Source organism: Perognathus longimembris, chromosome 1 (assembly GCF_023159225.1).
Source record: "Perognathus longimembris pacificus isolate PPM17 chromosome 1, ASM2315922v1, whole genome shotgun sequence".
Taxonomy (NCBI): domain Eukaryota; kingdom Metazoa; phylum Chordata; class Mammalia; order Rodentia; family Heteromyidae; genus Perognathus; species Perognathus longimembris.
The window spans coordinates 133390138-133416543 of NC_063161.1; the positions used below are offsets into that span (position 1 = coordinate 133390138).

At 51.3% G+C, this 26406-nt stretch overlaps 1 protein-coding gene across 1 annotated transcript in view; it reads right to left on the reverse strand.

The window, feature by feature from the left end:
• Coro2a (coronin 2A) overlaps positions 1 to 26406 on the reverse strand; it is a 51046-nt gene that overhangs the window by 22003 nt on the left and 2637 nt on the right. The window contains exon 2 of the mRNA XM_048337779.1: positions 616 to 816. Within this exon, the coding sequence (XP_048193736.1) occupies positions 616 to 816 (201 nt within the window). The remainder of the gene's footprint in view (positions 1 to 615; positions 817 to 26406) is intronic.

Here is a 26406-nt window from a genome sequence, read left to right on the forward strand (position 1 = left end):
CCCCCCCCCCCCCCGCCCCGGGTGCCTCAGAGGGCTTTTGGAAATCTCCCCAACTCCATGTGAGCAAGGAAAGTGACATCTTATTCAAGCAAGGAAAATGACATCTTATTCAAGAAAGAATTAATCTGCCTTGCAGGCAGGAAGGGGGATGGGGGGGCGGGGCCAGCAGCTGGGGGCCGGACTCTGGGTTGCTATTTTTCTTTCTTTTTAATTTTGTCAGTTGTGGGGCTTGAACACAGGGCCTGGGTGCTTATCCCTGAGCTCTTCTGCTCAAAGCTAGCACTCTACCACTTGATCCACAGCTCCACCTTCTGCTTCATGGTGATTCATTGGCGATAACAGTCTCATTGGACTTCTCTGCCCAGGCTGGATTTGAACCACCATCCTCAGCTCTCAGCCTCCTGAGTAGCTAGGATTACAGGCGTGAGCCACTGGGTGCCCAGCGAGGTCTCATTTTTCTCAAGAAGGGAACTAAGGTGTCAAGAGGCCAAAAGGCTGACGGGAGCTCACACAGGACGCACGGGCACCCCTGGCGGGGGTGGGGGGGGCTGGAGGGCCGCGGTGGGCGTGGGTCCGAGCCCCCCACTGGCTTGGGCATGTCACCGGCCTCCTTACCTGGTGCAGGGGGATGACAAGGAAGGCCCCGCCGCCAGCACACTCAGTGACGACGGCGATGAAATGGGGGTTCACGGCACAGAAGTGGTTGTCGTGGACGCTGCGGGTGATGGGCACGGAGTCGTAGCAGTTCTCTTTGCTGGCTGCTTTGCCGAAGACGTGGCGGAACTTGGAGCTGCGGTACTGGGGGTGCCATGACATCTGGGGGCGACAAGGGGGGGGGGGCGAGAGGCCTGAGGCTCAGTGTGCTGATGTGGACCCACAGGACGCAGCAACACACGTCAGGACGGCAGTCAGTCCTGCCCGGACACGGGACCCGCTAGGAAGGCCACCGCCGGAGCAAGCTGTAATTGTGGCATTTCCTGTTCCCTCTGTGAGAGAAGGTAAGACAGTCCACAGTGACTGTCCCCATGGGCTGGAGGGCTCCTATGTCAGGCTTTTCATCTCCTCACGTGTAAACACAAGGCAGAGGAAACTCGCCACCTCACTGAAGGAGCCCACCATGCTGCCACTGCCTGCCCTCCGCTTCCAGCTCTGCCTTTACCGGATGAATGGGGCAACCAAAGTCTCAGATGAGCCAGGTACTGGTGGCTCACGCCTGTAATCCTACTCAGGAGGCTGAGATCTGGGGACTGTGGTTCAAAGCCAGCCTTGGCAGGAAAATCTACGACACTCTTATGTCCAATTAACCAGCTGCAAGCTGCAAGCATGGGTCTAGGAATGTGGCTTAGTGATAAAGTGCTTGCTTAGTATGCATGAGGCCCTGGGTTCGATTCCTTAGTACCACATAAAAAAATACAATTACTTTTTAAAAAAAATCTGAAAGCACAGCTATGGCCTAAGTGATAGAGTGCTAGTCTTTTTTTTTTTTTTTTTTTTTTTTGCCAGTCCTGAGCCTTGGACTCAGGGCCTGAGCACTGTCCCTGGCTTCTTCCCGCTCAAGGCTAGCACTCCGCCACTTGAGCCACAGCGCCGCTTCTGGCCGTTTTCTGTATATGTGGTGCTGGGGAATCGAACCTAGGGCCTCGTGTATCCGAGGCAGGCACTCTTGCCACTAGGCCATATCCCCAGCCCCGGAGTGCTAGTCTTGAACAAGAAAAAGCTCAGGGGGCAGTGCTCCGACCCTGAGTTCAAGCCCTAATACTTGCACGCTTGTGCACGCGCATGCACACACACACACAGACAGTGTCTTAGACCCCGTCATGAAGCTATGTGTCCCCTTCTAGCTTTGGGGGATGACACCAGGGGTTGGTGAAGGAGCCGGAAGCATCTTGCCCTTTGGCCTCAGCCTAGCCCTAACCAGACCCGATGCCCCAAAGGAAAGCTGCAGAAGTGCGAGTGGGTGGCACCCAGCAGCCCGTGTGCACAGGGCAGGAGTGGGCGGGCGGGCGTGCAGGAGCAGCTCGAAGGCACAGGTCGGCTGTGCAGAGGGTGCATGCGCTGTGTGACTCCGGGGTCGGGGGGGAGGGAGGACCCTGGAGGGTGTGCACTCAGGACAGGGCCTGGCTCTCGAATGACTCAGCAATCACAGAAAGGGAGTTCCGCTTTCCCTGCAAGCAGCAGCAAGCCTGGGTTGAGGACTGCACCGCCCGGGGACCGGCTGGGCCCACAGCCAAGCCGCAGCCAAGCCTCCACCGTGGGGCACAGGCCAGGGGTGGCCCTGTTCCCATCCATCGTGCCACCATCCCACCCCCAGTGTGCACGGCAGGCCTGATGCCCCGAGGCTAGGCTCCTCGGGCTGTGGATTGAGTCATGAGTTTCACGAGGCTCTGTGCTCATTCCTTCAGGCCTGGCAGTACAAGGGTCAGGGCCTCACTCCGGACAACCGAGGTAAGTGGGATCACACTCCTCACTGGATGGTAGGAAGACACAGCTGTAGAGAAGAGACTTGGGAGACGTGGGATGGGTCCTGGTAGTGCAGGTAGATGTCAGGCTGAGTCGGTGGGGCACTATGTGTGTGTGTGTGTGTGTGCTTGTGCATGCGAGCGTGTACATAAGAGAGGAGAGGGAATGTTTGCCAGAGCCTTTCTTCCTCACCCTAGTATCATCTTAGGACAAGGGTTAGCTACGGGGTGGGTGAAACCACCCAGGTGGGTGTGACACAAATCTTTCACCATCTCTGTAGGTGGTTAGGATAAGAATGTAATGACCTGGTTTGACACTGCCAGCTAGTACAGTCCTTATGTAAGTGTGGTTCCACATCTAATACGTGAGGGGTACCCTATATCCCTCTTAACGTTTGACCTGTAGGCAGAGGCTTCCCCTGTCAGTGTATCATGGGGTGATGGTAAGTACCCCACTTCGGTCACTGCAGGGGAAGAACCACAGTACACCCAGCCACTTCAAAAAATGAAAAGATTACAGTTAGCAAGAGCAAAGAATATTCTAGCCAGGTGTTGGAACACTACAGACTCACACCTAAAATCCTAGCTACTAGGATGAGATCTGAGGATCAAAGTTCAAAGCCAGACCAGGGCAGGAAAGTCTGTGAGACTCTTATCTCCAACTATCCTATAAAGAGCCAAAAGTAGAAGTGTGACTCAAGTGATAGAGCACCGGCCTTGAGCTGAAAAAGCTAAGAGACAGCACCCAGGCCCTGAGTTCAAGCTCCAATACTATAAGTAAAAAGAAAAGGAATATTCTGCTTGGCATGGTGGTAAATGCCTGTAATCCTAGCACTTTGGAGTTGAGGCAGAAGGATCCTAAGTTCAAAGATAGCCTGGGCTGGGTGCCAGTGTCCTATGCCTGTCATCCTAGCTACTCAGGAGGCTGAGATCTGATGATCGTGGTTCAAAATAAACTGGAGCAGGAAAGTCTACAACACTATTATATCTAATTGTACACCCCAAAGCTAGAAGTGAAGCGGCAGCTCAAGTGGTAGAGCACTAATCTTGAGCAAAAAAGCTCAGGAACAGTACTCAGGCCCTGAGTTCAATCCCCAAGACCACCACCACCAACAAAAACCAAACCAAAACCCAAAGCCAGCCTGTACTAAACAGGAGACCTTTGCCTCTAAAAACAGATACACAAACAATCAATCCTTCCCATCTTGGGGTGTGGGGTCCAGGCCACAGCGGCTCCTCACAAGCATCTCATCTAGTGAAAGTCTGGCAGAAACTTCCAGTGGATGAGACACAGTGCTCTCACAATGGAGTCCCTAAGGGCATCATTTCGGAACTGCACATTCTCAAGCCCCGCCTCACATCCCTGAATGGGCTGCCCTAGGGTGGGCCAGCGTGCCCGGCTGTGTTTTAACCTGCCTTCCTTCCACGTGGCTGGGTGTCAGGACTGAGACGCCAGGCATAATGGACAGGTTTGCTGGCAACACTGGAACCCACTGACCAGTCTCAGCACCGTGCAATTGCCCAATACAAAGCTATGAAGCCGAAGCCAAAGTCCCTATGAAGCTGCATGGCCAAGAAATGGAACCCACCGTGGCCAAGCCTTTGGTTGTTACTATGCACAGGGCATGGAGAAGCCCTCCTTAAGGATGTGATCAGCAAACTCTAGACTACAGGAAACCCTCTGCCTTATATTACTCTGTGTGTGTGTGTGTGTGTGTGTGTGTGTGTGTGTGTGTGTGTGTGTGGTGTGTTGGTATTAGGACTTGAATTCAGGGCCTCACAATCTTGCTTACTTGGCTTTTCGCTTAGAGCTAGTTCTGTACCACTTGAACAATCTTTGCACTTCTGGCTTTCATAATGGTTAACTGGTGATAAAAGTCACTGGGACTTGCCTGCCTGGGCTGGCTTTGAACCTTGATCTTCAGTTTTCAGCCTCCACACAGGTGGGAGCCACCAGCACCTGGCTCATTATCTACTTCCGAGGTTAACTCAAAACAGACCAAAGAGCTAACACTAAAAACGTAAAACACAGGGCAAAAAGCTTGATGACACCGGATTTAGCAATAATTTCTTTGCTATGACCCTAAGAGCAACACACACACAAAATGGATAAGTTGGACTTCATGAAAATCAAAACTTTTGTTTCTCAGGGATACTTTTTAACACAGTAAAACTGCAACCTGACAGAGGAGGATACTCCTAAGGGAGGAACACAAAGGCATAGTGCCTCTGATCATATAAAATTATATTAATCAAGTGAACTCTAGGGGAAAAAAGGCAACCAGTGGAAGGAGGGGGAAACCATGTATCTATTCAGAGATGGATATACAGAATACATATAGAACTCTCAAAACCCAACAGCAAAGTAAAAGAGCCAGCCAGGCATGGTGGCTCATACCTGCAATCTTACCTATTCATACATCTGCAATTCTAGCTACTCACACACCTAACCTTAGCTACTCAGAAGGCTGAGAGCAAGAGTATCATAGTTTGAGGTCAGCCCAGGTGAAAAGTTGGTAAGTCAACATTCCAACCAATACCCAGATGTGGTGGTATAGACCAGTTATCCTAACTACACAGGAGGGGGAAATAGGAGGAGGGGAGGGTCCAGTCTAGTCCAGGGGCAAAAAAGAAACCCTACTGGAAAAGTAGGTAAGGAAAAAAGGTCTGGGGGCATGGCTCAAGGAGTACAGTGTCTGCATAGCAAGCATAGGCCCTGACTTCAAATCCTAATAGTACAAAAAAAAAAAAAAAAGAAAAGGAAAAAGACTTGAGACATTTCTCTAAGATAATCTAATGGCCACAGAGCATATAAAAATACATTCAACAGCACTATCATTAGGGAAACACAAATAAAAACCACACACAGTCAGATCAGATTATGTGACAGCAATATGCTGTAAGCCTCAAATTCGGAGAGTCTAGGTTAACACATTAAAAAGCCCAACAGGGGCAAATGCCACCTCACATCTACTAGGATGGGCTGGAGATTGAACCCAAGAGCCTTGCCCATGCTAGGCAAGTGCTCTACCACTGAGCTTCAACCTCATGGATGGCTACGAAAAACACAAAAATAAAAACCCAGAAAAATCACAAGTGCTGCTGAAGAAATGGAGAACTGTTGGGAATCTGTACAACCCACTGAGGAAAACAGTATGATGATTTTTCAGAAACTAAACGAGAACTGGCTGGGAATATGGCCTAGTGGCAAGAGAACTTGCCTGGGTTCGATCCCCCAGCACCACATATATAGAAAACGGCCAGAAGTGGCGCTGTGGCTCAAGTGGCAGAGTGCTAGCCTTGAGCAAAAGGAAGCCAGGGACAGTGCTCAGGCCCTGAGTTCAAGGCCCAGGACTGGCAAAAAAAAAAAAAAAAAGATAAGAAATTAAATGAGAAATACCAGTAATTTCATCTTGGAATATGCATCCTGAAGAATTCAAGGTAGGAGGTTTGGGATATGGCTCAAGTGGTAGTTCATCTGCCTAAGAAAATGTGAGGTCCTGGGTTCAAACCCTAGTAGCACTGTAAATTTAAAAAATAAGCCTTAAAAGAATACAAATGTATTGTGTACACATATACCCAGATACCAAATAAATACTATATTGTGTTTAAAAAAGAAGAATTGCTGGGTGCCAGTGTCTCATGCCTATAGTCCTAGCTGTTTAGAGTGTTGAGATCTGAGGATCAAGTTCAAACCCAGCCTGGGTAGACAAATCCTCAGGGATTTTCCAGCTAACCCAGCTACCCAGGAAGCAGAGGCAAGAAGAGCTCCTTTAATCCCAGCCAGCCTAGGCAAAATACTGAGTACCTATCTGAGAAACAAAACTAAAAGCAAAGGGCTGGTGGTGTGGTTCAAGTGGTAGACAGCTCGCCTATCAAGTGTGAAGCCCTGCCTATAATCCCTAGTACCACAAAACAACAAAAACAAATCAAAAGTAAATGAACATAAAGCCCAGCATGCCATCTCTCATGCTTAGCTTTCTCCAGTAACATAGGTATCACACCAAAGTATAATCAACAGCGACAGTGTACTACTTTGCCTGTTAAGAACATCCATGCACATCATCAATCCTTATGAAATATGACTTTTACACAGAGGGTAAGTAACCTGACCCAAGTCACACAGCTGATGATGAAACTGAAATGAGAATCTGGTAGTCCACACACCTTGCACAGTGTGTGTATGTGTGTGTGTGTGTGTGTGTGTATAGATGTGACCCAGTGCATACTTAGTGGTCAATGAATTTTCACTGGTGAGACCTCAGGGGCTCCCAATGTTTTACACAACAGTCAGCTCTGATTGAGAATATCCAAGTGTATTCTGAGGGACTCAAACTAGGGGAGTCTAGGCTAGCAACAACAAAAGCCTCATATTAGGAAGTTCAAAACTAGGGGCTGGGGATATAGCCTAGTGGCAAGAGTGCCTGCCTCGGATACACGAGGCCCTAGGTTCGATTCCCCAGCACCACATATACAGAAAACGGCCAGAAGCGGTGCTGTGGCTCAAGTGGCAGAGTGCTAACCTTGAGCGGGAAGAAGCCAGGGGACAGTGCTCAGGCCCTGAGTCCAAGGCCCAGGACTGGCCAAAAAAACAAACAAACAAAAAACCCCAAAAAACTAGGGGCTGGGAAGGTGACTCAGAGGTAGAGTGCTTATCTAGCATGCATGAAGCCCCGGGCTTGATTTCTTAGTACCACATTAACAGAAAAAGCCCAGAAGTGGTACTGTAGTTCAAGTGGCAGAGTACTAGCCTTGAGCAAAAGAAGCTTAGGAGCAGTGCCCAGGCCCTGAGTTCAAGCCCCATGACTGGGGGGGGGGGGGGGGGGAAGAAAGTTTAAAACTAGGCTGGGTATGGAAGTAGAGTGGTAGCTTAAGTGGTAGAGCAATTGCCTTGAGTGAAATAGCTAAGGGACAACACCCAGGCCCTGAGTTTAAGTCCCAGTACTGTCACAAAAAAAAAGAAACAAACAAAAAAAAATCAGGCTCGGTGTTAGGGCTGCAGCCTGGCATGCACAAGGCCCTGGGTTCAATCCTCAGTATTGAAAGAGCAAAGTTCCAAGTAGCCACTGTGGGGCTAAGTGGCTCACGAAGTCCTGAAGACCCTTAGAGCACACCAACAATGCAGAGAGAAAGCTGACCAGCAGTCCTGGCTGAGCAAGATTCGGAGGAGGGGGGTGGGGAGGCAGCCAGAGGAAGCCCTCTGGGCTCTCCATCAGCCACAGCTCAGGCAAGCACTCTGAGCTGGGGTAAACAGGCAGAGGCATCCTGCGGACAGCAAAGCAACCCCATGCCACCCCCAGCTCACTCTGCCAGGGCCCCTCTGCCCAGCCTCCCCTCCTCCATCCTTCTGGTCCAGAACAGACGCCTCCTGACAGGCCCACAGGAAACACAGATTGCTGTGGGCAGTTGCCAAGAAAAGATCTTTTTCCTGATGAGATTAGGGCCTGCGTAAGTGCTTCGCCCACATCTGACACTGTCCAGACCCAGGTCCTTGGGGTGGGTGGGGGACATACCCAGAGGGCAGCTCTCAGGTCTCCCCGTCATTGTCCTCATTATTTCAATGCCTTCCTCTGGTCTTGTGAGGCTCATTCTCTTGGGGGGGGGGCTCTGTGCTTCCCCACCACCCCCAGACCTCACCCCACCCCATTTCCCTTAGGCCTTAAGCCGTGCCCAGATCCCCTCAGTGTGGAGCACACAGGACCCCCTCCTTCATGTCCCCTTCCCCACACACCTGCTGTCTGAGCCAGGCTGGCTGGGGCTTTCTTCAGCATGGACCTCCCTAGATGCCCCATCCTGGCTCCCTCACTCTGCTTGTGGGGGAGGGGGAGAATTCTTGGTTGGCCCTTGGTTAAGCTCATGGAGTACCCTTCCTCTCCCCCTCCTCCTGGGCTGGCTCCAAGAGCCAGCCCTCCCAGGGGCCTCCCCGTGCTGTGAGCCCCCAGCCTCATAGACAAGGAGATAGCCCACAACAAGGAGAGAAGCACCCCAAGTTCAAGTCCTGCACCTCCTTTGCCTTTGCACTCAGCAGGTGCATCTTAAAGGCATCTTGTGCTATGGTGCTGGGACTTGAGGACTAAAGGGGATACTGTATGCAAAGTATACCATATGCAAATTATACTGTATGCAAATTATTTTGTGCACCAAAGGATGGAGGTGTACTTCCTCACTTCCTCCCCTCCCCCTGTAGGCCTAGTAACCCCAAATCACCCCCTTTGCTGCAGTGCCCAGGCTTGGGCACCCAGAGGGTTGTGGTTGGCCCTCTTTCACCAGGAGCTCTGGGCAGGTTGACAGCTCCCGCACTGATTTGCCCTGGGGTCTTAGCAAATCTCATCCCCCCTCTGTCAGAGCCAGGGGAGGAGTCCACATACCAGCTGCCCCAGTCCTTGGAGGGCTGGTGTCCAGCCTGCCTGGACCTTCTGAAGAACAGAACAGAGCTTCCTGATCACTCCCCAAACCAGGCCCCTGACCAAAACTCCATTCAGGTTTATTGCCCCACAAGTTTCTTATCTGGGAGTTTCGAGCAACAAGGGTCACTGGGGATTTTCCAAGACACCTCCCAAGGCTGAAATCCGGGACTCCACCTCTGCACCCTGTCCAGTCCTTGGCACAGAGCTTCCAGATCTGTCTTTGGACAGTGGGGGCCCAAGGCCCACAGAGAGAGCATGCTTGCTCAGTGTCCCGAAAGAACATTCCAGGGAGGTTCCTGTGTTCTATTTTCAACGAGGCCCCAAAGATGGCCCCCTCCAAAAGAATCATCCCTTGCCACCTGTTTCAGGGACTTGTTGCCACAGTCATCCTCAGAGCAGATGCCCTCTCTGAGCCTGACACCATATTGGGTACCACAGACGGGAGATGAGGGTAAAGGAGTGAGGATCAGGCTGCTGGCCTTCTGGATGAATGAGAAGGGGAGGAAGCAGCAAGTTTACCACCAACAGAGAGGGAAAGGCAGCCCGGAGAGGAGGTGCTGTGCCTGCCACAGCCAGCCTGGTATGGGTGCTAGGGCTCACAGTGGGAGGGCGGGAAGCAGGCGCCCAGCCAGGCACAGGGATACACCAGGGCTCGAGAGTGCCAGCCTAGGGCTTAGCCCTCAACAAGAGGCATAGAAGTTCGAGACCAGGCCTGTAACAGTCAGTGCAAAAGTGCCCCTGTCATTAGGATAGCATGTTTGGCCTGGAAAAAGACTTTCTTTCCTCAAGCCTAGAAGAAATAACACCATGGGGAGAGGGCTCTAGGGACCTCCTTGGATGGACTCAGGAGGAAGAGGATGACTGACCTGTGTTGGGGTCCCAGATTAGAATGCATACAGCACTAGGTGCCCATATCTCACACTGGTAACTCTAGCTACTCATGAGGCTGAGATCTGAGGATCAGGGTTCAAAGCCAGCCTGGGCAGATCAATCTGTGAGACTCTTCAGTTAATCACAGAAAACAACAAATAAAAACAAACAAACAAAAAACAGAAGTAGCGCTGCGGCTCAAGTGGTAATGTGCTAGCCTTAAGCAAAAAAGCTCAGGGACAGCACCCAGAGCCCTGAGTTCAAGCTCCAAGACAGACAGACAGACAGACAGACACAGACACAGACACAGACACACACACACACACACACACACACACACACACACACACACACACATTTGCTGATGCTGGGCAGCCAAACACCCTGTCTCTAAACTCAGTTCTGACACAGGAGGATGATGGGAAATTCTTTTGTTTCTCCTCACTAGCTTATTACCATGGAGATAAGTGCTGCTGCTTAGCCTTAATCAATTCCCCAGATAGGGGCTGCAACAGCTGGCAGGAGGCTAGAGGCCTCTGCTCTAATCTGGTGCTCAGGTCTTGCCTGCAGGCAGGAAGGGCTGGGAGACAAACTGCTGCTCCTGGATTCTGGCAGTCAGGGTTTAGGGGTGGGAAGGGTACAGAAAAGACATTAATGTCCCAAAGGAAAAGGCACTTTCTACCTACCCCAAGACTGGCTGCTGGACCACGTGACAGCACCTCATGTACCCACAGGGCTGGGGCTAGACAGAACCCAAGAACCAGAATTTCTGGCAACTTCCAGGTGCCCAGGAAGCAGCTGGTCCTGGCTACTCTCAGAGAATGGCTGTTTGCTAGTCCTGCTCACGGTTTACAAAGGGCTTCCTGGTCACCATTCACTCAAGAAGCACGAGTTCCATCCTCCATCTCCTCATGGGCCTCACTGCCCCTTTAACTGACTTGGAGCAGGGCAGGAACAGAAACTCATATGCAATGATTTATCTCCCAGTCTATCCATCTCACAGCAGGGAGCTCAGGTAGAGCTGGAGACATGCATCCAACAAGAACCCAGATCCACCTTCACCAGCTCCCAACACCTAGCTGTCCTGGGCAGATAGAGAACTTAACAGCAATCAGAGGGCCTTGAAGAAGACCAGAAAAGATCAGAGCATCGTGTGTGTGTGTGTGTGTGTGTGTGTGTGTGTGTGTGTGTGTAGGTACTAGTGAACTCAGGGCCTTTTTGCTTCCTAGGGCAATTGCTCTATTACTTGAGCCATGCCCCAGTCCTCCCCTCTCCCCCTTTTGCTTGAGTTATTCTGGGGGTAGGGTTTTGCCTGGGGTTGGCTTTAGTCTGAGACCCTCCATCTCTGAACCTCCATGTCTGGCCTCTATATGAAACCTCTCTGTGTCCTCAGCACTCCCATCTGTAAGTGAACTATAGCCGTAAGGTTCCAATGAGTTTATTCATTGGAAACAAGAGGTGTGCACAGCTCGGGGGCAGAACTCTTCTCATGTAAGCAAGACCAGTGCTAGGAGTTCAGTTGAAGAATCATGGCGGTGATGGATGCGTTGCAATGTGCTAGACTGTCACGCGGTGGTGCCTGCCACAGAATGGCATACTCAGCTCCGATGGCTGGGATGGTAACTGTTCTGCATATCTCACCCCAATTAAATAAAGAGAAGACAAGAGTTGTTACACACACAGATTTCCTGAACCCTTGGGCAGAGATGATAGCAGCTCCCATCTGCCCCTGGCCTAGCTGGTGGTCAGTCCCTTAATGGTAGAGGGCGGGCTGCTTGGCTCACCCTTGTAGTCCTGGCTACTCAGTGCTTCTCTGATGGGGTGCAGGGGCTCTGGGGGATGAGGAGCCTCCTCATTTCCCTAAGTGTCTTCCCTAGGCCCAGGCACAAGGGGTGGTTCTCCCTATCAACTTCGCTCTTCCTCATCTCTAAAATGGGAAGGGCATCCTATCCCCTTGTGCCCCCCTATCCCCAGAAGCTTGAAGGGAAGGTCCGAAGGAGAGGGGAGGGAGAGGGACCTGGGTCATCTACAACGTACTGTGATCCTGCCCACGTGGCTGAGAGGCAGCTGCAAGGCTAGTCACACAGTCAGGCGTCCTGCCACGCACCAGCCAGAGCTGGGTCTGTGCTCATCTGTAGGGCAGGATGCCAGTATGTCCTTCAGGCATTTAGAACCCCACCTGGGACAAGGTCAACTCAAGCTCTGCACTTGTTTGTGTAACCAATTTAAAGGAAGTATAAGAGGATCACTTTTACAGCGTACTCGCTGGGAGCCAGGCACCAGCTGAAGTGGGATTGACAGGGGCATTTAGCAAAACCAAACACAGGCCTTGAGCACGCCAAGAGAAAACAAGGAATTTAAGTTCCACACGGCTCCTTGCAGCAGCATGACCCAACATTGTAAAGATCTGGGGCAGGGAGGCACCCGAGCCCGGAAGTGGATGAAAACTGAGAAGGCCGTGTCACCACCCCCTTTGTGCTGATTCAGAATCTAAAGCTCTGTGATTGAATCTAATTCCCAAATGATCAGAACACTATATTATATCTGGGCAAGGAGCCACCAACATCCCTAAGATGCCCAGAAACAGAGCCCCAGGAGGGCACCCAACCCACACACGATTCCATCAGAAGATCTGAGGGTTCTGGTATGCACCATTCCCCTTCTGAGGAAGGAAGAGCTCAACCGCCACACTTCCTCTCTTCTAGTTTCCCCCCATTGCCCCATCTCCATCCCGAGAGCCCCACTAGCCACCTCTGCCACCTCTGCCTCATAACAGCACGGCAGAGACCCCAGAACCCTCCTGTGTGCAGGACCCTAGTGGGTAATGATTAAGGCCAGGGAGTTTCTTGTGTGATTCAGTTCAGTCTCCTTTCCATGGTGCTCCTGGCTGCCCCATCTTTCACCTAGTCTAGATTCTGGACTACACTCCAGTCCTGCCCCTGCCCCTGAGAGGTAGTGGGGTACAAAAACTGAGTACGTATGCCCAGGCATGCGGGCCCACACAAGGTAGAACCAGAAACAGGATCAGGCCCGAGAGTCTTCCCCACTAAAGACACAGAACAAAGTGCCTTTCATCTTGTGTCTGGACACAGTACCACATATTTTGTTCCTTATCTGTGTTGCTCTGAGTACTGGTAGAAGCTTGTGTGTGGAAGGACAAATTCCAAAACAGCTTGAGAAGGAAGAAAGGCCTTATAATGGTGAGCGGGGGGCCCTCCCAGGCTGTAACCTGTGAAAGTGCAACTGTTTCTCCAGAGAGGGAGTGGTATGGGCTGGAAAGATGGGGGGCCTAGGGTCAAGAGGGAAGACAGACTTGAAATCTTTTCTGCACCCCTGGCCCCCGGCTGCATAGGGTCTGGTGGAGCACAGTCCCTCAGTCCACATCTTCCAAGGTCACAGCTGGAGTCTGTCTCTGCACTGAACACGTCCCAGAGGCAGCGGGGGCGGGGGGTGCTCTCTGCCCTCCCAACAGGTAGCATGAGGGAGGTATCACATGCCACGCCAGGAAACACAAGCACAGTCAGGGTGGTGACAGCCATGAGGAAGAAACCAGGAGCTTAGAACAGAGGTCTTCAAATGTTCTCTGTTGTTCACGAGTACACACACATACACACATGCATACATACATACACACATACATACATGCATGAATGCATGCATACACACATGCATACACACATAGATACAGATATACATACACACAGGCATACATATACATACAGACATACACATACACATGCATGCATACATACACACATATACACAGGCATACACATACATATACACATAAATGTTCACATACATACATACACATATACATACAATACACCTATGCATATATACATACACATACACACATACATACATATGTACATACACACATATGCACATACATACACATACACACATACATACATACATACATTTGGGGGGGGGGTAGTGAGAGCAAAGCCAGCACCACCCGCTTGAGCCACACCTCAGCCCTTTTGATTCTTTGTTTGCTTTTCTGATAGTGTCTTGCTCTTTTGCCCAGGCTGGCCCTAGAGTAAGACCCTCCTACCTTTACCCCCTGAGTAGCTGAGATAGCAGGCATATACTACTATGCCCAGCCCTGATCACTCTGCCAAAGAGAAAAAAAAAAGCAACTCACCCCCAGCCCACACTTTTTTTATATTATATACAGATTACTGTCATTAATAGCCTCACGACACAACCTGCACATGGGTAAGTCATCACTATTCAGACTGGCTATTGAATTTTTCTCTTTTTGTGCTGGTCCTGGGGCTTGAATTCAGGGTTAGGGTGCTGCTTCTGAGGTTGCTTCCCCCCTCCCCCCCCCACAAGTCTAGCACTCTACCACTTGAGCCACAGCTCCATTCCACTTCCAGCTTTTTTTTTTTTTTTGTAGTTAATTGGAGATAAGAGTCTCATTGACTTTCTGGCTTGGGCTAGCTTCAAACCACGATTCTCCAATCTCAGCTTCCTAGGTAGCCAGGATTACAGGCATTACAAGCATGATTACGAGCTCCTAGCTTCAAACTGTATTTTAAATAAAACATAAAACCTGACTTGGATTCTTTGCAAACTCCATTAGCCTGTCACTGTGTTGTCCCATGGCTGATCATGCTAGAAACCCAGTGTTAATTCTTCCACGTCCTTGTTCAGACATGCCGGCATGAGGGAGATTATTAGCCCAGTTTCTCAGTAGGCATTGATTAACGCGAGGCAGGGTGGCACCCTCCTGTGATCTCAGTGACTCAAGAAGTGGAGGTCAACCTGGCCAAACATTATCCATACCCCATCTCCCAAACAAAACTCAAACACAAGGGCAAAAAGCGGCAGAGCGTTTGCCTAGCGAGTTCAAGGCCCAGGAGTAGCCATTTACCCATTTTTTGAGGGTTGGTCACTGGCATTTAACAGCTTAAACAATGACCTGTAAATACAACCTGGATGAACTAGTTTGCCTTTGCCTAGGTTAATTAACCAGGTCAATGAATTGGGATGATCTGCAGACCCAAAGAGTTAAAAGGGTCCTTTGTCACCCCTTCTCTCAGTGTCTCCCCTCCTTCCTGGGGGACCTCTGCCTCCCCGGGGGGAGTTGCTGTCCACACCTGCAAGAGATGAGGGATGCTGAACACTTTCTTCTTGTTGCAGGGGGTGTTCTGCCTGCGCCCAGTGAGCATCTTGCACCTCACTCTGGAAGCCCCTGGTGTAGACGCTGGAGAGACCCCGGATCTCAGGCTGCAGAGGTTGGGAAGCCCGTGGCCGGGTCTACCCCTCACTCGCTTGTGCCAGGTCAAGGGCTGCTCAGAGGCAGGCTCCTGGAAGAAGACGAGCTTCTGGTTCTAGATGCCTTGCCCGGCTGGCCGCCCCCAGGTTCCTGGCCAGCGGCTGGCCCCTCTGTTGCTCCTCTCACTGGCCTGCTGGCTTTGCCCTGTGCCACTCTGCTTCTGCGCAGCCTCTGCTCGCTCACCTGTGAAATGGGACCAGTCAGACCCTGTGACATCTTGGGATTGAAATCACTCTTTTCTTACACCCTGGGCAGGCCTGCTTTGCGGGGGAGGGGGGGTGAGAAGGGGATGGGATGGGAGGCTTGGAGATCTGAGTGCTCCTGGGGCCTGAGACATTGGGTCTCTCTACCTGCCAATCACAGCAGTGCACGCTGGACCTTGGAGTCCTTGGAGCCAGGGCTCCCAGGGCCTTGAGGGGGTCTGGGCTGGGTTGGAGGGGGGGAGGAAGAGAGGGGGATCCATTCTTGTCTCCAGACTCAGCATCCTGCCCACCTCCTGGGACCTCTTCTGGGCTGAGTCCCCCCCCCCCCCCCGCCCGCCTCAAAGGGCATGGTCCCCCTCCAGACTTTTCACTGCTTCTCAGTCAGGCATTCAAGGCAAGATATAGCCCAGGAGTGGGGTGTGCAAGAGAGGAAGCGGAAGCAGGAAGGACCAAGGCAGTGGGGAGGCAAGCAGGGGGCCCCCCGAACAGACAGTAAACTCGATAGAGAATTTAAGTTAGTGAGAAAACCAGCCCATGGTCTGACCTCTTATAACCCTCGTATGACCCCAAGTTTGATCCCAGCACCAAAGGTCAGAGTGGAAGTGAATAAAAGGCTCCTCCCTCCTTGTCAGGTCAGGACTGTACCACTCCCCGGACACCAACCACAAGGACAGATTCATTGCAGCCCACACAGGCCAGCATGTCCCCTCCTCTGGGTGTCATCTATCCTCTGCCATGCTTCCCGCCCCGCCCCGCCCCCTTCCAGGAAGTCTTCCTGAACTGAACTCAGGCCATTGGGCCTCCAATCCATCCCAAGCCTCCCAACTCCCAGACAGTGTTCTGAAAATGTTTTTGTCTCGGCCCACTTCCTAGCTGTGTGACCTCAGCAAGACCCAAAGCATCTCTGAGCCTTTGTTTCACCTCTGTGAAGGAGAGCTCATCTCCAAATGACACCTTGCCCTTGCCCTTGGCCATCCCTTCTTCTGACCACACTCTTGGTGAAGTCTTCTTTTGGGGGGTTATGGTAGTATTGGGATTCAAACTCAGGGCCCAAGTGCTTGCTAGGTAGGTATTCCAGTGCTTAGAGCCATGCCTCAGCCATTTTGTTTTGGTGTGCTTTTCAGATAGGGTCTCATGCACTTGCCTGGGCTGGCTCAAAAAGCTAACCTTCTATCTCTGCCTCCTGCCTGGCTGGGATTATAGATGTGGAACATCATGCTAGGCTCTTCAATTAATTTTTGTGTGTGTGTGTGTGTGTGTGTGTGTGTGTGCGAGCGAGCACATGCGCGTGCAGAGAGAGGGGGTTCTGGAGCTAAAACTCAGAGCCTAGGCGCAATCCTTGATCTTTTTCGCTCAAGGCTAGTACTCTACCACTTGAGCTACAGCTCCACTTCTGGTTCTTTTTTGATGGTTAGCTGGAGATTAGAATCTTATGGACTTTCTTGCTAGGGATGGCTTTAAACAATAATCTCCCGAGCTTTTTTTTTTTTTTTTGGCCAGTCCTGGGCCTTGGACTCAGGGCCTGAGCACTGTCCCTGGCTTCTTCCCGCTCAAGGCTAGCACTCTGCCACTTGAGCCACAGCGCCGCTTCTGGCCGTTTTCTGTATATGTGGTGCTGGGGAATCGAACCTAGGGCCTCGTGTATCCGAGGCAGGCACTCTTGCCACTAGGCTATATCCCCAGCCCTCTCCCGAGCTTTTGATATCAAGGCTAATGCTCTACCACTTGAGCCACACCTCCACTTTCAGCTTTTGGGCAGTTTATTGGAGATAAACTCCTCCTCCTCCACCCCTCCTCAAGGCTAACACTTTACCACTTGAGACACAGTGCTACTTCCAGCTTTTTCTGAGTATTTTATTGGAGATAAGAGACTTGTGGATTTTCCTGCCTGGGCTGGCTTTGAACCATGATCCTCAAATCTCAGCTTCCTGAGTAGCTAGGACGACAGGCACGAGCCACCCGTGCCAGTCTAACTTTTTCTGGGCAGGCTTTGATTTCAAAGTTGTCTTGAGTCTGCTTCCCAAGTAGTTGGGATTACAGGCATGCACCTCCAGGTACACACTGCACTGGCAATGGAGGAATGGCTCAAGTAGGGGGAAGTTTCCTAGCAAACTCGAGGCTCCCCAGCCGAACCCTAGTACTACAAAAAAAACCCCCAAACACCAGACAAGTCCCAAACAAAGAAAGCACTCCTCCTACTTCCCAAGTCACTAAGTTCAGGAGAAAGGGATGAAGAGCACGCTGGCCAGGTTACCACCTGCCTCTCCTCTCGCTCCCTGTCTGCGGGGACAACGCTTCACTCACATCCCTGAGAGATCAGTCAGCGCAAGGCCCTGGGACCCAGGATAACACAGCCCCCTACGTGACGGCGTGGCCCCACTGTGCACCCAGTTCTGGGATGGCATCCGGGCCCTGTGACCGCTAGCTGCATGCTGGGGATGCCTGCTTCTTGGGAGGCCAGCTCTCTCTCACCATCGCCCTCAGATCCTTCCAGGCAATCCCTCCCAACATTGGAGGAAGTAGGGTACAGAAGTGTGGCAGGACCAAGCCCCGCCCCAGGTGCTAATGAGATGCTGGTGGTTCAGGGGCCAACCAGGCCTAGAAAAGGCCCTGGGGGAATTGTATGGCCATGTGCCCCCTTGCTGATTCCAGCCTCCCATCCTCCAACCTACCTCCCAACACTTCAGACCTTCCACCTGCCTCCATTCCTATGACTGTGACCACAACCTTTTGCCTGATCATTAGGTCTCAGCTAGACCATCTGGCCTGCCCCGGATCTTTTCAAGATATGTAAATCTTGCCCAGCACGGTGGTTTTGGGCTGTAAACTGAGCACTCAGGAGGCTGAGACAGGAGGATCTCGAGTTTGAAGCCACCCTGGGCTACACAGCAAGACACAAACTCAAAACAAAAACAACAGAGTAGGCGAAGTTTGAGCATCACATGGCTCTCTGCCTCTTTAGCCTCACTTGGTTTTGGGATCTGAGCTGGAGACACTTGTGACAATTTTAAGTCTTCCAAGGGCCATTTCCTCCTGCCACAGGACCTTTGCACAGGCTGTTCCTCCGGGTCTAGCCTGCCCCCAATCCCCACCCTGGCCTGCTCAGCCTATTCTCAGGTTTCAGAGCTCAGCTCACAAGTTCCTTCCTCAGGGAAGCCTTCTGGTCTCCTGGCCCCAGGCCAGGCACACTCTCCTCCTCCCTCCCCTCTCCCCTCAGGCACTGGTCCCAGGTTTGTGGGGCCCTGTGATTACTGTCTGTGTCTCATTCTTCCTGGAGCCTGCAAAGGTAGGGCCCAGGATCTCTTTTGCTCAGCTCTGCCTTGAATGATGGGGTTTATATTTCACATGCAGAAAGCAATCGATACAAGAACAAAGATCCTGTTGGAAAATTAAATCAAGAAATAAAAGAGTTTCCGCAAACGAATGAATGAAAGAATGAATGAGCCAGACTCCAGGAAGTGACTGGCGAGTGGACTCCAGGGTCACACACAGAGGTGGGGGTGACCTGTAACCTTTCTCCAGGGTGGGCATGGGCCAAGCTAGTCCTGGTAACGGCAAGGATGAGGTTAATGACCAGCCAACCCGCCTCAACGCACCTCCCTGTCAGTATGTCTGCCGCCTTCCCAGGCCTCTCCCTGAGCGAACAGCACAGGAAGAGCCTTCAGTGACTGCACCAGCAAAGCCTCTCTGAGCTAGTATCTGCCTGTTCTACAGTGTCTGTCTAGGGCTGGCTGAGGAAAAATAGCAGCAATCTAGTGATTGCAAGGGCAAACCCAGCTGTATCTCTACCTGGCTGTGTGACCCTGTGAAAGTCACTTAACCTCTTTGGGCCTATTTCTTCAGCTGAAAAAAACCCCAAACAAACAAACAAACAAACAAAAAGAGGACAACAAGGTCTAGCCATGAGGCTGCAGTTGAGGACTAAGGGTGCCAGAAACATACCGGGGAAAGACGGCCTCTTCCATAAATGGTGCTGGGAAAACTGGATATCCAGGTTCAGAACACTTAAACTTGAAGCTCATCTCTCACCCTGTACAAAAATCAACTCCAAAATGGATCAGAGAACTCAAAGAAACACCTAAAATCATAAATCTACTACAAGAAGACATCGGTAAAACTCTTGAAGTTATAGGCACAGGCAATTATGTTTCAAATAGGACTCCAACTGCCCAGAAAATAAGAACAACAATTGACAAATGGGACTACATCAAATTAAAGGGATTCTGCACCGCGAAAGAAACAACTACCAGAATCAAGAGACAGCCCACAGAAGGGGAGAAAACCTTCTCTGGTTATTGAACAGATAAAGGGTTAATATCCAGAATATACAAACAGCTCAAAAATTAAAGAGCATGTCGAAGGCCACTGGTTCACGCCTGCAATCTTAGCTATTCAGGAGGCTGAGGATTGTGGTTCAAAGCCATCCCAGGCAAGAAAGTCCACGAGGCTCTTATCTCCAATTAACCACCAGAAAACCAGAAGTGGCTCCGGCCCCATGACTTAAAGTGGTAGAGTGCTAGCGTAGAGTGAAAAGAACTCAGGGACAGTGGAAAGGTCCTGAGTTCAAGCCCCACAACTGACCAAAAAAAAAAAAAAAAAGAACAATTGATCCAACATGGGCAAATGAACTGAACAGCTAGCTCTTCAGGAACAGTACAAACGGCCAATAGATACATGACAAAATGTTTGATACTTTTAGCCACAGAGAAATGCAAATCAAAGCCACATTAAGATTTTGTCTCACCTCAGTGAGAATGACACCCATCAAAAACAAACAAAAACAATAACAAGGCAGGTGAGGATGCTTGGAGAAAGAAACCTCATTCACAGTCTGTCCTGTCGGTCTGGATGTAAACATGTAAACGGAATGCAACTACTATGGAAATCAGTATGGAGGCTCCTCACAAAACAAAACAGAACCTCCCTATGACTCTGCCATACCACAACTGGGAGAAGGAATCAATACACCAGAAAGATGCCTGCATACCTGTGTTTATCGCAGTGCTGTTCACGACAGCCCAATGAGGGAACTAGCATTTGTGACCAAGAACAGATAGAGAAGATATGGTTTATGCACCTACACCATGGAATATTATTACACAGCCATAAAGGAAAACGAAATCATGCAGGGGAATGGGAGAAACCAGCAAACATGAGGTAAAACAAGCCAAGTCAAGCTCAATAAAAGCCAACTATCATTCTGGTGGTTGCTTGTAAGTGGCAACTAGACCTAAATGTCATACTTATTTAAGGACATGTACACACATACACATACTTATAAATGCAATCTATGTAACTACACAGAACAACAGAACATGATCCTAACTTTGAAACTATTTAGGAAGCTGTGGGAAAGGGAAAGGAAGAAAGAAGGTGAATAATTTTCAAATATATTGCAACCATATATGAAGACAATACAAAGAGTCTGAATGAAAGTTATTGATCAATAAGGGGGGGAGGGGAAAGAGAAACAGGCTTTGGTGCAGGTGGGGCCAGAGGGAGGGGGTTTGCCTAAGAGGGGAGGTGGGGAGGATGAACATCATTAATGGAGTTTGTTTGCACAGATGTAAATAGAACAAGGAAACCTACGGAATTGTCTCAAGAGGTGGAGAGAGGGGAGAGTGATGAACTGATTGGGAAACACTATCATGCCTGGAAATGCCACGCCTGTATAAAGCAGTGCTAGTAAGGGTCTAGGAGGCTCTCTTTCGCTCCATCTGCCATGGTGGTATGGATGGCTGGTGAGCACGGTTGGCCAGTGTCTTGCCACGGCTTCCTCCTGGCACGACTTTCAGGATCGAGCAACTCCTGGCCAGACAGCTAGGGGAAACCACCCTCTTCTCCAGTGGATTCAGATGAAAACTGGCAATAACATCAGGCACCGCTCTGAGACGAGACGCTAGAGGAGGGCCACGCTGGTGGGTAAGGAGCTGCGTGAGAGGGTGCATGGGTTTGTGCCGTACCGTGATCAACAACTGACTTCAAGATGAAAATGTCACCACTGTCTGCACAGTTGGGCCTTTTAAATCAGAGCTTCCTTTTTCTTTCATTGCCCTAGGCAGGGTAGTAGCACGTCACATGGTTTCAAGACACAGGGTTGTTGAAAGTGGGATGCAATCTGCTGCTGCTGCTTTTCTTTTTTTTGGGGGGTGGGGTGGGGGTGGAGGCGCTGCTCCTGGGGCTTAAACTCAGGGCCTGGGTGCTATTCCTGAGCTTTTTAGCTCAAGGCTAGCGCTCGACCACTTGAGCCACAGCTCCTCCACTTTTGTCTGTTCTTGGAGGCTTGTGGGCTCTCCTGCCGGGGCTGGCTCTGAACCACTGTCCGCAGATCTCAGCCTCCTGAGTAGCTAAGGTTACAGGCGTGAGCCACTGGCACCAGGCTTGTGTTTCCCTTAAAAGATGATAAAATAATAGGTAGCACCCGGCCTTCCACGGAGCTCAGTTGTTTGACTTTCTCTGTCTGCAAAGAGGCTGGAAGGCTCGAGAGTCTAGGTAGGACCCGGGGGTCTAGCAGTAGCCCGAGTTCCTGGCAGGAGCTGAACTCTGATGGCTTAGGCCCTTTCCCTAGCCTGGCGACCCAGGATCTGTCCCAGGTGTTCAAGTCCCGCCCAGATGTGGCCCCACTATGACAAGCAAGTCCCCTCCACTCTGGCTCTTGGCTCCTACACATGCCGCAGGGCCTTCTGTGGTCACAGTGCCCACCGTGTCTACAGCCACCTAAACCCTCAGGCTTGTCCCTAGAGTCTTGGGTCCACTCCCCAGAGACCTCTCCACCAGGGTGACTCCTCCATCAAGCCACCCTTTAGGTCTGCTCCCAAATATTCTGGAAGTTTCTCTGGCCTGGGAGTGCCAGCCTAGCCTGGTTATTCGGCTACCTAATACTGACTAGAACCTATATTACAGACAGATCGCCACAGTCCTCAGAGAAATCAAACGTCTATTGTACGTAAGTTTCAAAACCCAGAAAGCATTCAAGGAAACACAGTTCTACCACCTACGGATTGAAGTAATGCCTGTCTGTCTGAGCGTTTTTCTGTATTTATGTGCAGACAAATATTCTTTTCTCATATTCCAACTCAAACAGGCTCACAGCAGACGCACACTCTGTTCCTACTTGCTTTTACAGCGTCTGTACAGACAGGGCCGCAAGCAAAGTGACCTGTGGAGCTCAGCCCCCAGAGCCCCTGCAGCCCCCTCAGTGTGGGCCCAGATCCACGCAGGACAGCGGTGCTGTGGGCCTGGAAGGTTCCTAAGAACACCGCCCCAGTGCAATGGGTCTGTGATTTCCTCTGCTCCACCATCCCTCAGGGCAGACGGAGGTGTGTGAGGTTAGTGACACCTTCGGTTCCCTGGCAGATCTGCCTATGGCCTTCTGATGCCAGACTGGAAGTTCTCCTAGTCCCCCGAGGCTGGCTAGCATCGACTGCACCTCCTCCCCAGGAGCCCCAGAAATGACAGTATCCAACAGGGAACAGGGGCCTGCCCCTGCAGTTCATCAGTGCTTCCATAGCCTTCATGGTGTTGATCCCTACAATGACCCTGTCCGTCAGATGGAGCGAGTGCTCACCATCCCCATTTCACAGAGGGAGAAACTAAGGTTCAGAGAGGTGGGGTGGGTGAGGTAAGTGATGGTTGCCCTCATGCTCCTGCCCCACAGAAAGCAACCCCCCATAACCTGCCCAGTGGGTACCTCCTTCTCTGGGCTCTCACCCCACCCTGCCCAGGCTGCGTTGAGCCCTCCTTCCTGCCTCCCTTCCCCCCCCCCCCCGCCCCGCCCAAGATCTGCAGCTCTAACTATAGCTTTTCTGAGCCGGAAGCCCTGGGAGGCTGCGATGGATCTGGCTTGTCTCTGCCCCCCTCCCTAGGCACAGAAACCTCCGTGGGTTGCTGGAGTGACGACGTTTGTTCTGATCAGCGAGGCTGAAAACCTTCCCACCCCCCACCCACCCCCGTGTGAGGGGCAGTGAGGGGACACGAAGAGGGATAGGACTCGCCTGAGGAGCCCGCCGGCGACAGCAGGGCCAGGTCTCCTTCCTGTGTTGTGTGCCACCGTCCCCCTTGCCGTCTGCAATCCTGGACTGTAAGCCCCTGGCTGGGGCTCATTGCCGACTCCTCTTGCACTTGCCGGGCCCTACCTGGTCCAGCCAGGTGTGCAGGAGAGGCTGGCAGGAGGGTGGCTGTCTACGGTGGCTTCGACTAGCCAGCAGGACCAACCTGAGGAAGAGCGCCAGGGAGCTGCCCCTCTGCTGAGCAGCCTGTGCCACGCCCGCCCTTGCCAACACCTGACACGCATCTCACTTCAGCCTGTGGCTGGCACCATTATGATGCCACTTTGCAGGAGGGGGGTACAGAGAGATCCTGACCCAAGGCCAGCCAGCAGGTGGGCTGGGGCTGAATCGCAGGCAGCTGACAGCCAGAAAGAACACAGTCAGAGCAAGGAGGCAACTCCGGGGGCCAGAGCCTCCCAGAGCACCCCCATCATCTGGGTGGTGGAGGAATAAGACTTTTGGGCCTGGGGACCCAGGCTGCCTTGTAGTCACCAGATCGTGTGTGTGTGTGTGTGTGTGTGTGTGTGTGTGTGTGTGTGTGTGTGTGGTGGGGGGCAGAGTCCTATCACCCATCAGTCCCCTGCCAACTCCAGATGTGGAGGCAGAGCATGGGAAGCTAGAACCAGCTCTCAGCAAGTCCACTCTGTGAGTGACACCTGTCTCTGTACCTGACCTTGCAGGATGCTAGATAAGGCCCTGACTGTAAAATGATACCAGGGTGGGTAGAGGATGGGGGAGGGATCTTAATGGAAGCTACTCATAGGTCTGTGTATGGGAGCAGAAACCGAGATCCTGGACTCTGGAGGGAGGTGGCCGGGACACAGAAGTCCCCTCCTCCCCCACCAGCCCCCAGAGCTGCAGGCCTTCCTGGCCTTGGTTTGCTGCTGTAAAGTGGAGTCAATAGGAACAGAAGCTGAAAAAAAGCATGGCCAAGTGTTTATGCTGACCATCGGGGCTGAGAGAAGAGAGGAAATCACTGGCCACTGATCTCACCTCGGTACCATTTTTTTTTTTTTTTTTTTTGTGAGTCATGGGGCTTGAACTCTGGGGCCTGGGTGCTGACCCTGAGCTCTTCAGCTCAAGGCTAGTGCACTACTACTTGAGCTTCCAGTTTTCTGGTGGTTAATTGGAAATAAGAGTCTCACGGACTTTCCTGCCTGGGTTGGCTTTGAAAGGCAATCCTCAGATCTCCGCCTCCTGAGTAGCTAGGATTACAGGCGTGAGCCACCAGCTCCTGACTACCTCTGGGCACCTTTACTTTCCTCACTGGAAAAGGAGTAACAGACACAATACCTCCTTCACAAACTTGTAGGGTTCCATGCCATGCTGGAGGGGCTTAGACAAGGTGGACCACAGCTCTGTGATGTGCCTCCTCCTCCTCCTCCCCTATTCTGTTCTAGTCTGTTCTTCTAGGCATAGTTCTACCTCAGGGATTCTCCACAGGAATGGCTCTTCCCCAGGAACTAGCCCCACTCGCTCACTCCTTGAAGCCTTTGCCCAAGTCACCTTAAAAGCTGACTTACAAGTAGAAGCTGCTGGGCTGGGATGTAGCTCAGTGGCAAAGCACTTGCCTAGCAAGTGCAACGTCCTGGGTTCAATCCCCAGAACCAAAAAGAAAAGACAAAAACAATACAGTTAAAAAAAGTAGAAGCCCCTGATCTGTCCCCCCTCCCATACCTTCAGCCCCCCTCCCTTTTTTTTTCTGCCAGTCCTGGGGCTTGAACTCAGGGTCTTGAGCACTGTCCCTGGCTTCTTTTTTGCTGAAAGCTAGCACTCTACCACTTGAGCCATAGCACCATTTCTGGCTTTTTCTGTTTATGTCGTGCTGAGGAATCGAACCCAGGGCTTTGTGCATGCTAGGCAAGCACTCTACCTCTAAGCCACATTCCCATCCCTGTTATTCATTTTTCTATCTGCCTTCTCTCCCCATCTGATTAAAGCTGCTTCGGGGCAGATCTTGGAGTTGTTTGCTATCGAATTCTACTGTCACCCCAGCTCCTAGGAAGTGCTTAGCACCAGGGAGGTTAACTGGGAGACATAGTAGAATGGCTCAGTGAAGAAATGGACAGGAGCAGGTCCAGACCAACTGTCAAGGCATGGTTGTCGTCGTCGTCGTCGTCATCATCATCATCATCATCATCATCATCATCATCATCATCATCGATTCTTCAGGGTAGCCCCATATCCGACTCCTTCACTGCTCCAAATTCATGACCACACCCTCCCGTCTGCACTCACCACTCAATTATAGCAAGGATCAGCAATTACATCCTTAATGATACCTTTTTCCACTTAGGATGTACCAAATGAAATTACTATCTTTTTATAAGTCAAAAAAATAGTTGAAGCCCAGGCGCTGGCGGCTCATGCCTGTAATCCTAACTACTCAAGAGGCTGAGATCTGAGGACTGCAGTTCAAAGTCAGCCTGGGCAGGAAAGTCTGTGAGATTTCCATATCCCATTTTCCACCACAAACCTGGAAGTGGAGCTGTGGCTCAAAGTGTTAGAGTGCTATCCTTGAGCATAAGAGCTCAGGGGTAGCGCCCAGGCCCTGGTTCAGGCCTCTTGACTGACACCCCCATCCCCTCCCAAAAAAGTCAAATATTGGCCATTTAACCTGTTTGTACAGTACTGTGCAGGCTCTCAGGAAGCACCCCAGAATACACCCACCCCCCCAATGTTTATCCAGCAGTGTGAAGTCACCTGGCCCTCCACGGGGCTACAACTCAGTGTATCCCTCCCTGTTCTGAGGGGGCTATAATAAAAATAACTGAGCCCTGTGGCATTGTCCCAGTCTTTCAGGAGATTAAATACAACAACAACAATAACAAACCAAACTGAAATAATCCCAGTTCTGAAAAGAGCAAAAGCTGAAGGAGAAAAACCCCTCAGGAATAGGCTGAACGCTTTGGTTCTCCTGAGTCCACTTCCCCTCCTGCAGAAGGCTCGGCTACAGACTTGCTGAGTCTAACTCTGGTTGCCAGCACTGAACCCACTCACCCATCACTGAGCCTGCGCCCATTCCACAGATGGGGAAAGTGAAGTTCGACAAGGGAAATGGCTGACCTAGGCTCACCCTGTGGGGCAGACAGGGAGCCTATCCTGAATCTATGACAGTTACCGTCAGTC